This window comes from Haliotis rubra, unplaced genomic scaffold (genome assembly GCF_003918875.1).
Source record: "Haliotis rubra isolate DU_JTF1 unplaced genomic scaffold, ASM391887v1 Scf38, whole genome shotgun sequence".
Classification (NCBI taxonomy): Eukaryota; Metazoa; Mollusca; class Gastropoda; order Lepetellida; family Haliotidae; genus Haliotis; species Haliotis rubra.
In genome coordinates this window covers 1,044,670-1,056,621 of record NW_025767057.1, presented here as the reverse complement: position 1 = coordinate 1,056,621, position 11,952 = coordinate 1,044,670, and the positions used below count along the sequence as shown (strand labels likewise).

Sequence of the window (11,952 nt, the reverse complement as noted above, 5' to 3'; positions counted from 1 at the left end):
TGCCAAACTTCAGGCTTAAAACTTTTGGAAACCGGACTTTTTCATATGCAGCCCCAACCTTGTGGAATTCACTCCTATACAACCTGAAAGTTTCTGAGAGTATTGCCACATTCAAGTCAGGACTCAAAACATACCTGTTTTCAATGTATTATTAGGAACTCTATTTGGACGTGTACATATTGCTGTATAAATGTGGGAGACTCTTTTAATCTGTCATTGTTGCGCCTTGAGCATATCTGCTGACGTGGAAAAGGCGCATGAAGAAATCTGCAATATAGATTATTGATAGGCCGCCGCTGTTTAGCTGGAATATTGCTGAGTGGGGCGTTAGACAAAGTGTTAGAATCTGTCACTTTAGTGAGTGACACAACGGGCAGCGGTTTACCCAACATGGACACAATGGCCTGCATAAACGAGGTTGACAGCCTGACCATCATGTTCACCTCGTGCGACCATCAAGAGTCGCTGAAGACCGATTCTTACCCAGGTCATCATTGGGGCTGGATGAACGAGTTACAGCAAATAACCCTTCTATTTCACAAGTCAGCTTATCATGCAGGAATGTGGGCCTACTTGATTAGCGAGTCACAGGTATATATATGTTACAGTCAGATTGTGAAATAAGTCATTTCGTGAAATAACTAAAAATTTCAGTCATTTCGTGAAATGAATAAGATGTCGCCAGTCTTTAGTTTTGTTATCACTCATCCACACTACCAGCATGTCTTTTATGTCGCCATTTGCCCTTTCAACTGATCCTTGCTAGTTCTGGCCAGACGTGTTGAATATCTTTAATGACATGAGACGCGAACTCTGATCCATTATCAGATTGGAGGATCACTAGGGCACCTATCGTCAAGAAAATGTCAACTAATGGAACGCTACTTCAGCAGCCCTTTTAGTTGTCAGTGGTCTTAATAGGCAAAACTTAGTTAAGTGAAACTGATATACCATTATCCAGCGAAATGGCTGACCCTCTAAGTCATGTCACGAAATGACTGATTTCACAGTCTGACTGTAACATATATACTGCCTCTATGTTCGCATGTGTGCATATCTTTGAGTGATATTTAGTTTCGTGATTAGTGAGTCATGCGTGTAAATATTGCCACAATTTTGAAACGTTTGCAAACGGGACTGTTATCGAGTCGAGTAACGAGTCCATAATAATTCATATGTATTAATGTATGTCTTATCTCAATATATGTATGAGCTCACAAGATGCACCCCTGTTTAAAAAAAAACCCGTGAAGATCCGAGTTAGAACTGATCTTCAGTGGACCATGAGTGTAAGAGGCGACTAATGGGATCGGGTGGTCAGCATCGTTGAAGTGGTTGACACATGTCATGTTATCCCAACTGCGTAGATTGATGCTCATGCTGTTGATTGTCTGGTCCATACTCGATTATGTACAGACCGCCGCCATATAGCTGGAATATTGCTGAGTGCGGCATTAAACAACAAACTAACCAACCAACCCGTTTGAAAACTGAGGTCTCCGGGCTTGGAATGAAAATACATACAGTAACGGCACAGGAGAGACATATGTGGGGTGCTTCTTTCAATTTTGTTTCAGAATTGTGTTAAAGACTGCCTGAGTTTAGTTTTACGCCGCTTTTAGCAATATTCCAGCAATATCACGGCGGGGGGACACCAGAAATGGGCTTCACACATTGTACCCATGTAGGGAATCGAACCCGGGTCTTCGGCGTGACGAGCCAACGCTTTAACCACTAGGCTACCCCACCGCCCTATTGTATTCAAGAAATGGGAAGGTGCAATCTAATTAAAATCAGATCATTTATCCTATACAATCCTTCGCAAGGTGAAGACTGGGGACAGTTGGGTACTGTCGATATGAGTGCACGATATTGTTACCTGTAAAACCTTCAGACAGATCAAAAGTAGCCTGTTATTCAACAAGCATTTTCACAGACCAGAAAAGATATTTAGATTATTATTTCATTTCAGTGCAACGAAATATATTTCAGTCACAAGGTTCTGAGGACTTGTTATCATACTTTAGTCTATTATTATGATTATTTTAATAGTATGACATGATGATTAAAACACGAGTGAGTGAAGCTTGTTGCAAATACCTCTCTGCTGCCAGAGAATAATTTGGACAGGCCAATGTAATGCCATTGGTTAACGGCGTCAGCATGGATCCAGGGTCACGTGACTATCTTGTGGTGATACAGAATGTTCGAAGCCAGGTCAGTAGATACATTTAGTATGCATTTCAAATGAATCTTTTGTCATTCATTTGTTTGAAAGGTTACTCTAGTTCTTCATGCATCTAATAAGCGAAAACATGGAAACGGTTACACGCTTTAATAAAGTAAACATGGAATACAGAGTCAAGACAATTGGTCAAGCTTAACATCAGATATTTTCATTAGAATCGTGTTGTTGAGATTTGAAACTCCTGGTTGATCAATCGAAAACCGATGTAGATATTAGGCTTATACATAAACGTTATGACAGACTTTGATCGTCACAAAACTACACGGTCAGTATGTTTTCTATTGACCTTGTATCCAGGAATTGAAGAAACTGATGCTGGTGTAGACGTTTGGAAGAACAGTGGCGGCACACGTCCCCCCAAAGGATACAAGACCAGCTAAGGCCTCCATACACACCAGTGGCCCGCCGCTGTCTCTCTGGAACAGATTATAAACACCAGTAGTGAAAGCACTGAACCAGGTCTAAATATCGGACCATGGTTTCCATAAAACAATGGGTATGACTGCCGCAGCCATTTCCTGAATCAAATCGACCAGTGAAGTCGAATACCATGAGCAAAGGAACAGTTGACTTTATATGCTTAATTTAAAAAATGCCGTTAAAGCCATTACTTTACATGGTCTCACTGTTACACGGGAAAAGGCATTTACGAGAAATAATAATATAAGAAATAAGTAATTAAGACTCTTATGATATATCTGCACTATGAATATTCTACTTCTCCCATTGTATATTTATCGATTCATCTTGTGATTCAAAGTTTAAAAATTTATTCCAAAATGTCTGTACACGTGATCAGTGTTCAAAGTTAACGTTGCTGAACACTTCTTTACGGTCGTGTTCACAGTTTAGACATTTAGACATTTTCGTAAAGTATTTTCAAACTTTGAATCACAAGATGAATCGATAAAGATACAATGGGAGAAGTAGAATATTCATAGTGCAGATATATCAAATGGGCGTGTTTTCTGAACATCATTATGGGTGCATTATTTAATTATATTTAATCATTTACCACACACAATGACATCCACCACTCCAGATCCCCAACACACGCACTTACACACATTTGTACACTCACACATAACACATATACATCATCACACACACAAGCGCGTACACACACACTGCGTCCCTTGTGACAGGTGTTAATTTGTATCTATACGAAGGGTAATAGATAATTGCGCTTTTGGGGATAACAGCTACGTACATTTAAAACGGTATTTTGGGAAATGCTAGCCATAAAACTAGTAACTACAAACATCTTCTTATCATAGCCAATATCAATTTTGAAACATATAGAACAAGAAGGATGCAGTTTGAGTGAAGTTCTAATAAGTTATAGAGTTGGTTTCACAGAGGACTGCGACTAGAACAACACGTACATGAATACATTGAATATGATCCCAGCTTTTCTAAATGCATTGAAAGACAATATTGATGTTATTTCTACACGCGTCAGGTGCAGTTGCATTAATATCAATGAATAATATTAAAATACGGCTTGTTCACATGCAAGAAGCATTATCTATTGGTAGAATATGAACTCAAATAGAAAAAGAGTAGCACGAAATAGCTAAGTCCATACAATTCTGACAGTGACATCGAAGACACATTAAAACAGGAGAAACTGAGAGAAGTAGTGGTAAAATCATTCCGCAATTCACAAACAACTACAACCTTTGTAAATATCATATTTACAAATGTATTTTTTTGTGGTAAATCATCAGTTGTTTTCGTGTGTGCTATATGCAAAGGCTGAGTACCTTAAACAAAGTTTTTAAAACATTTCAACATTAAGGCTCTCAAAGGAATTCCCATTGCTGTTAACCAAAATGGCTTTAAGACTATAAAATACTGGCTAAAACATGCATATGTTAATCCCAACCACTTATATACTTAGAGTTCGAAATGAGAAGCGTTATGGTCAAGAGGACCTCAAGTCCACTTGAACTAACTATTTGGGTATTAATGTTAAGCTTTGAGCATAATATACAATTACGTTCTTTTTACTTTCAGATATTTTCCTACACAATTTACAGCCAGCTAAACATGTTCGGTCGATCTGAAAACGAGTGATTCCGATTATAGCCTAGGCATTGGGTACATATGAGTGAGCGGGTATAATGGTTGTCATTGACGCGGCCTTATGGATCTGACGCCGCTGCAAATATTGCTACTAATAGGCATTAAGGGGAATCTGCCTACCAGACAGTTGAAGTCATACATCTTGTGGATATTTCAGTGTCACTCTGAATCAATATGTAAAAATCAAAGTAATAATTTTTAATCATGGGTCCTATGAGGACTTGGCGTTAACTTGTGTCTTTTCTAATACAGGTGGGTAAATCGGTGAGCTCACTATCTGACTGACTGACTGACTGAGTTTGGTTTTATGCCGCTTTTAGCAATATTCCAGCAACATCACGGCGGGGGACACCAGAAATGGGCTTCACACATTGTGCGCATGTGGGTCACTATTTGAACAGCATTGAATGATACAATATACCTGAAGCTTAAGGTATTTTCATGTTGCCAAACCGAGCGTAACATAACTGCATTAAAATAAAAGGAAGCGACATTACGAGATTGTAAGTCGTTATAACGAAATTATAAGTCACTATAACGAGATTTGAAGTCGTTATAACGAGGTTATAAGTCGTTATTCCGAGATTATATATTTTTGATACGCAAATGTCCGGTCTTTACTGTTATAATCAATGCTGTCATATTATATTGCTAGTGTATCTGGACAACCATTGAATGTGTACTGTCACCTACGTGTGCTCTCTCAGTGTAGGTTTTTTTTCAACTTTTAGAATACAAGAAATAATATTGTAAAATGTGCAACATTTATCGGTTTTTGGTTTCGCACCAAACTATTTGTTTTAGGGTATCGATAGAACGTGTGAGAATGAAACAATATAAGGACTATGCTGTGTAAATGCAGCCTAATGTGAATGAACTTGGTATTATTTCATTGTATCAAACATTACCTCAGAGAAGCCTTCATCTGTTGCACAGAGTGTCTCACTGTTGATGGTCACACCAAGCACTGACCAGTCCTCGTCGCAAGCTGCCTGGCTTGTAACTGTCACATTCTTACTCTGCAGGACATCAGGGAGCACCCCGTCTGAAGACAAGGGTATACGTTATATAAGCATTGTATCAGCTGACTTTGATATATTGAAGATGGATAATTATTTTTAATTTAATTATGTATGTGTGTGTGTGTGTGTGTATGTATATGTATATGTGTGTACGTATGTAGATACGTATGTATGTACAGGGGAATATGCATTCAATTTGTATCTATATGACATACGGATGACATTGACAAAATTATTCATCCCTCTCCCTATAGTGCTGGAAAAGTGTATGAAGAGATGACCAAAAGGAGAAAAATTTGTCGTCACCACAAGAGGAAGAATAAACATATCTTGTGATGTCATAATACTTAATTATCTCCCTTTTCACATGACTGATAAAGGGTACAGTTGAATTTCTGCTGTGTCTAAAGATAACTTGCTTTACAACAAGTATTATGGCATTAATTGGATTATTATTTTTTTCCTTTTATTCCAAGTAAAACATTCTGCTTTGTTAAATATAACGGAATATTCAAGTCAGTTAAGAGCCATGACTGGAGGTTTTCCAGATATCTTGAACAATTTCACAGTCCCACAATAGATGGGTAATTGATTCAATATTATATTTATAGAAACTGCAAATGGGAGAGTCTATAAATACTTGATCTTAAACAAAAACTGTTTTGTAGGTAGAATATTATGGATAATTCTGTATTGAAGATGGATAATGGTTTCATATACATCATCAGGCCCAGATTAAAGAGATACTGTTCTCGGTGCCTGTTTCCGATCAACGTGAGACATAGTATTTACCTACCCCCATATCCGTGTCTCTGTTGGTAATTGTGTGAGTGAAGGGGTGAGTGAGGGAAGACGTGAGTGAATGTGTATGAGAGAGAGAGAGTCAGAGAGTAAGTTTGTGGGATATAGATGGGTGACTGAGTGAGTATGACAGAGTGAAACGTGAATGACTTGGTAGGATGGTGAATGCATGACTGGATTTGGGTGAATGAGTGAGTGAGAGTGAGTATGATGGACATATGTATGGATGGGTGGTGGGTTTCAGTGAGTGAGTGAAAGTGAGTGTGACGGACATATGTATGGATGGGCGGTGGGTTTCAGTGAGTGAGTGAAAGTGAGTCTGACGGACATATGTATGGATGGACGGTGGGTTTCAGTGAGTGAGTGAGAGTGAGTGTGACGGACATATGTATGGATGGACGGTGGGTTTCATTGAGTTTGTGAGAGTGAGTGTGACGGACATATATATGGATGGACGGTGAGTTTCAATGAATGAGATTGAGCGTGACGGACATATGTATGGATGGGCGGTGGGTTTCAGTGAGTGAGTGAGAGTGAGTGTGACGGACATATGTATGGATGGACGGTGGGTTTCATTGAGTGAGTGAGAGTGAGTGTGACGGACATACGTATGGATGGACGGTGGGTTTCAGTGAGTGTGTGTGAGAGTGAGAGACGGACATACGTATGTGACGGACATGAGAGTGATGTAGTGTGACGGACATATGTATGGATGGGCGGTGGGTTTCAGTGAGTGAGAGTGAGTGTGACGGACATATGTATGGATGGACGGTGGGTTTCAGTGAATGAGAGTGAGTGTGACAGACACATGTATGGATGGGCGGTGGGTTTCAGTGAGTGAGAGTGAGTGTGACGGACACATGTATGGATGGGCGGTGGGTTTCAGTGAATGAGAGTGAGTGTGACGGACATATGTATGGATGGACGGTGGGTTTCAGTGAGTGAGAGTGAGTGTGACGGACACATGTATGGATGGGCGGTGGGTTTCAGTGAGTGAGAGTGAGTGTGACGGACATATGTATGGATGGACGGTGGGTTTCAGTGAGTGTGTGAGAGTGAGTGTGACGGACATACGTATGGATGGATGTGAGTGTGTGGATGAGGTGACGGACATACGTATGGATGGACGGTGGGTTTCAGTGAGTGTGTGAGAGTGAGTGTGACGGACATACGTATGGATGGACGGTGGGTTTCAGTGAGTGAGTGAGAGTGAGTGTGACGGACATATGTATGGATGGACGGTGGGTTTCAGTGAGTGAGAGTGAGTGTGACGGACATATGTATGGATGGGCGGTGGGTTTCAGTGAATGAGAGTGAGTGTGACGGACATATGTATGGATGGACGGTGGGTTTCAGTGAGTGAGAGTGAGTGTGACGGACACATGTATGGATGGGTGGTGGGTTTTCAGAAATCATATGTGATTGGGCGTACTTGACAGTGCACCCCATCCGAGGACTGTACAATTTGTGTTGGTAAGGTCATAGGGAACAGAAAACAGCGAGATAGTGCCCACGTTAGCACTTGATGTGTCGAGGGTTGTTTGAAGTCGCAAAACAGCAATGTCACTGGAAAACCCCACTGATGACGACGTGAAGGAAGGGTGCTGTAAGTAAACAAGTACACATAACAACGAAATCCACTACACATCATAGAACACATTGCAGCAGGGTGGCTTGATGCCATGATGTAACATTGTTAGGTCTATGTGGCTCTATACACTACTCTGACTTTGCACGCATTCTAGCAGGGGGGCTTGATGCTATGATGTAACATTGTTAGGACTACGTGTCTCTATACACTACTCTGACATTGAACACATTGCAGCAGGGTGGCTTGATGCCATGATGTAACATTGTTAGGACTATGTGGCTCTATACACTACTCTGACATTGAACACATTGCAGCAGGGGGGCTTGATGCCATGATGTAACATAGCTCTCTATACACTATCTGCAGCAGGGGGCTTGACATTGTTGAACGTGGCTCTATACACTACTCTGACATTGAACACATTGCAGCAGGACTAACATTGTTAGGTCTATGTGGCTCTATACACTACTCTGACATTGAACACATTGCAGCAGGGGGGCTTGATGCCATGATGTAACATTGCTAGGACTACGTGTCTCTATACACTACTCTGACATTGAACACATTGCAGCAGGGGGGCTTGATGCCATGATGTAACATTGTTAGGACTACGTGGCTCTATACACTACTCTGACATTGAACACATTGCAGCAGGGGGGCTTGATGCCATGATGTAACATTGTTAGGACTATGTGGCTCTATACACTACTCTGACATTGCAGGGTGGCTTGATGCCATGATGTAACATTGGGGGCTTGCTATGTGTAACATTGTTAGGTTGGTTCTATACACTACTCTGACATTCTGTAGCTGCCATGATACTACGTGGCTCTATACACTACTGACATTGAACACATTGATGCCATGATGTAACATGACATTGAACACATTGCAAGGGGCTTGATGCCATGATGTAACATTGTTAGGTCTATGTGGTTCTATACACTACTCTGACATGAACACATTGCAGCAGGGGGCTTGACATTGTAACATTGTTAGGTCTATGCTTGATAGGTCTATGTGGTTCTATACACTACTCTGACATTGAACACATTGCAGCAGGGGGGCTTGATGCCATGATGTAACATTGTTAGGACTATGTGGTTCTATACACTACTCTGACATTGAACACATTGCAGCAGGGGGGCTTGATTACCTTGATGTAACATTGTTAGGTCTCTGTAGCTCTATACGCTACTCTGACATTGAACACAATGCAGCAGGGTGGCTTGGTGCTATGATGTAACATTGTTAGGACTACATGGCTCTATACACTACTCTGAACACAATACATCATGGTCGCTTGATGCTGAATGGGCACAAACAAAACACTGGTAAAAATCAATCCGCTGTAGATCTAGATGTATCGCTCTGACGTGTCGCAAAACGCAACAATAATCTCAAAACGAAAAGACGTATGAAAGACCAAATATACACCGGAATGGTAACGGGAAAGAGAATGTGATCTAAAACAGAATTTGTTCAATAACAAAACAATCACTGTCGTTCGCATATGAGTCACATCGTGAACCTTTTATAAAAATAATTTATAAATTTTCCAGAAGTGTATATGTTGTTAGTTTCACGACTGAACGTTTCTCAATGACTTCTAAAGAAAATTTACTTGTTATCGAAGTCACAGAATATAGAATGGTTTCTAGCCACTTTCTATACACATTCTAAATCACATACCTTGGTAAATGAAGTCAGTGCTGAAATCTGAGCGGTCGCTTCGTTGTTCGTGATATCAATTGTTCCGAATACCAGTCTGTAGACCGATGGACTCCTTCAAAGAAAAGAACCACCATCGTACATGTAAATAGTATACTAAGAGCAAATATCAAATTATAGTGCCAAAGAGTACTCATACTCGATTATCTGCCAAAACAAAATCTGCTCGTTGCAATAGGCATGGTAGTATTGTTTGTTGTTAACACCGCACTCAGCAATATTCCAGCTCCATGGTGGCAGTCTGTAAATAATCGAGCCTGGACCAGACAATCCAGTGATCAACATAATGAGCATCGATCTAAGCAACTGGGACACAATGACATGTATCAACCAAGTCAGCGAGCCTGACCACCCGATCATGTCAGTCACCTGTTACGACAAGCATGAGTTGATGAAGACCAATTCTAACCCGGAACTTCACGGGTATCGCTGAAAGTAAATGATGAAACTAGGTGTTGGTAAACATGTCCCGCCAAGAAGTAGCACCCGCTACTCATTCAGTTTCCTATGTCATCATACTTTTGTTGAGTGGTTATTGCTGGAATATTGCCAAAAAGCGTTAAACCAAACTCACTCACTCACTAACAAATAATAACACGGAATAACACCTTGAGATGCCAAAAAAAAATATAAACGCATGTATTAAAATAGATACACCTGTGACCTGAAATAAAAACATTAATGGTTTTGGGTGAGTAAGTGAGTGAGTAAGTATGGTTTTACGCCGCTTTTAGCAATATTCCAGCAATATCACGGCGGGGGACACCAGAAATGGGCTTCACACATTGTACCCATGTGAGGAATCAAACCCGGGTCTTCGGCCTGACAAGCCAACGCTTTAACCACTAGGCTACCCCACCGCCCTTTAATGGTTTTGAACAAAAGTATAATGACATAGAGTTTTCGTGTCCAACCCTAAAAGATGTAACAGTACACTGTCTAACACTGACGATGGATAGTGATGACGTTGATGAAGTTGAGCGTGTGGTTGCTTGTGTAGTAAGATCCAGAAAACTAACTGTGATCATTATTATTTATAATCATTCCCTGCCTTTCTATTTCTGGAAATATATATATTGTAACATAATTTCTAACATCTGATGAGATTCTCGTTCAAGTATCAATGCCTATTAATAATCTTGCATTTATGTAAAAGTTCGATAGTTTATCTATACGTACGCATTGTCTAAGCAGTGTGCTGCTGTTAGTGCCTTTGTAGTGGTGTATGCCATGCAACCGCAAATGTGTTCCCATTCACCATCTATAAACTCCTGTAAACTTCCCATATATGGGAACTCGGCAGAGGTGGCGCTGGATCCCCCGATGATCCTCTTCTGTTTGTAAGCTGTGCATGGGACTGAAACGGAATAAATATTCTTCATAATGGTACCGATTGTACATAATGTCTGCGAGCTGATTTGACGGCTGTGCACAACTCGCGAGCTGGTGGGTGTTTGCCATCTCAGGTGCTGTACACTCCTATACACTTAAGAAGCCAGTCAACCTTACATACCACACCAGTTTGTGAACCAAATGACGTCAAAACTTAGATGATATTATAAGAGTTCGAGTCCACTTTCAACCAGTGTTAAAGTCATTGACAAAAAAACGGCGGCCTACCCATCATCGCATTGTCAGAAAGTAACCCTACTGAGCTAATGGCGTCATGGGAACGGGCGTTCTTCCCTCTGGAATGGGCCCTTATAAAGGCGTCAACGTGATTTGGATGAGAGAAGCGTGATTTGGACAAACATTTTAACGCAAAGATTGGTATCAGTTTATAATATCGGTCCACATTAAACTCTTTGTTACATAAATGATATCTGAGAGACACCCGTGCAATAATCGCAAGTCATTAGTTTAGATTTCGCATTGGCATGACATGTAAGTAGTCTTTGTCTGTACCACTCAAGTCCCCATTAGTACAAACACCCACAACATACTGCACGTCGCTATGTTAGTGCAATATTCTTGAAAACGACAAGCCAATTTCTCAAATCAATAATGACACTTGTTCTATGCTCATTCAGTTAAAACGATGAACAAGTATCAGTGATAATGAAAAAAGATGAGTCTTTAGACCAGATTAAAAGGTAGTCAAGGAATGAGCGCATCTGAGGTAAAGTTGAAGAGAGTTCCATGGCACAGCAGCAGAGTGTTTGAAAGATTTGGCATCAAATGTCTTCTTATGTAATATGATATATAACATGTTACATACTATTCTTCACACTCACACTCATAATGAAACACGCTGTATGGTGTTTAAACAGTTGTACACATGTCAGAAGACACTCACCTGCAACACAAGCCAGGAGAAACACGCTGACAGACCACATCCTTGTCTTACGCAGGTTGGAAGTGTTGTTAAATCAGGACTGCTTCATATATACTGCTATCGGTGTCATGGGTTGATTGGATTCTTCAGGATTGAACACCTGTTTAATCACAAGGCCGTAAAGTAATTGGTTTGA

The 11,952-nt window shown here is 40.5% G+C and overlaps 1 protein-coding gene across 1 annotated transcript; it reads right to left on the bottom strand.

Moving 5' to 3' along the window:
* Positions 1-2,380: 2,380 nt before the first annotated feature.
* LOC124286241 (chymotrypsin-like serine proteinase) lies at positions 2,381-11,817 on the bottom strand. The gene is made up of 6 exons (XM_046722585.1): positions 11,778-11,817; positions 10,661-10,838; positions 9,443-9,536; positions 7,592-7,763; positions 5,245-5,381; positions 2,381-2,664 (listed from the first exon to the last, which is right to left on the bottom strand). The coding sequence occupies exons 1-6, from the start codon at positions 11,815-11,817 to the stop codon at positions 2,527-2,529; spliced, it is 759 nt and encodes a 252-aa protein (XP_046578541.1). The 3' UTR covers positions 2,381-2,526.
* Positions 11,818-11,952: the final 135 nt, after the last annotated feature.

Excerpts from the sequence above, each read along its gene's own strand:
- LOC124286241 (XM_046722585.1), bottom strand. The coding sequence starts at position 11,817 with ATGTGGTCTGTCAGCGTGTTTCTCCTGGCTTGTGTTGCAG. Across the intron at positions 9,537-10,660 it reads GCACACTGCTTAGACAATGC|GAGTCCATCGGTCTACAGAC; the intron begins GTACGTATAGAT and ends TTTTCTTTGAAG. Across the intron at positions 5,382-7,591 it reads CGGATGGGGTGCACTGTCAA|ACGGGGTGCTCCCTGATGTC; the intron begins GTACGCCCAATC and ends CCTTGTCTTCAG.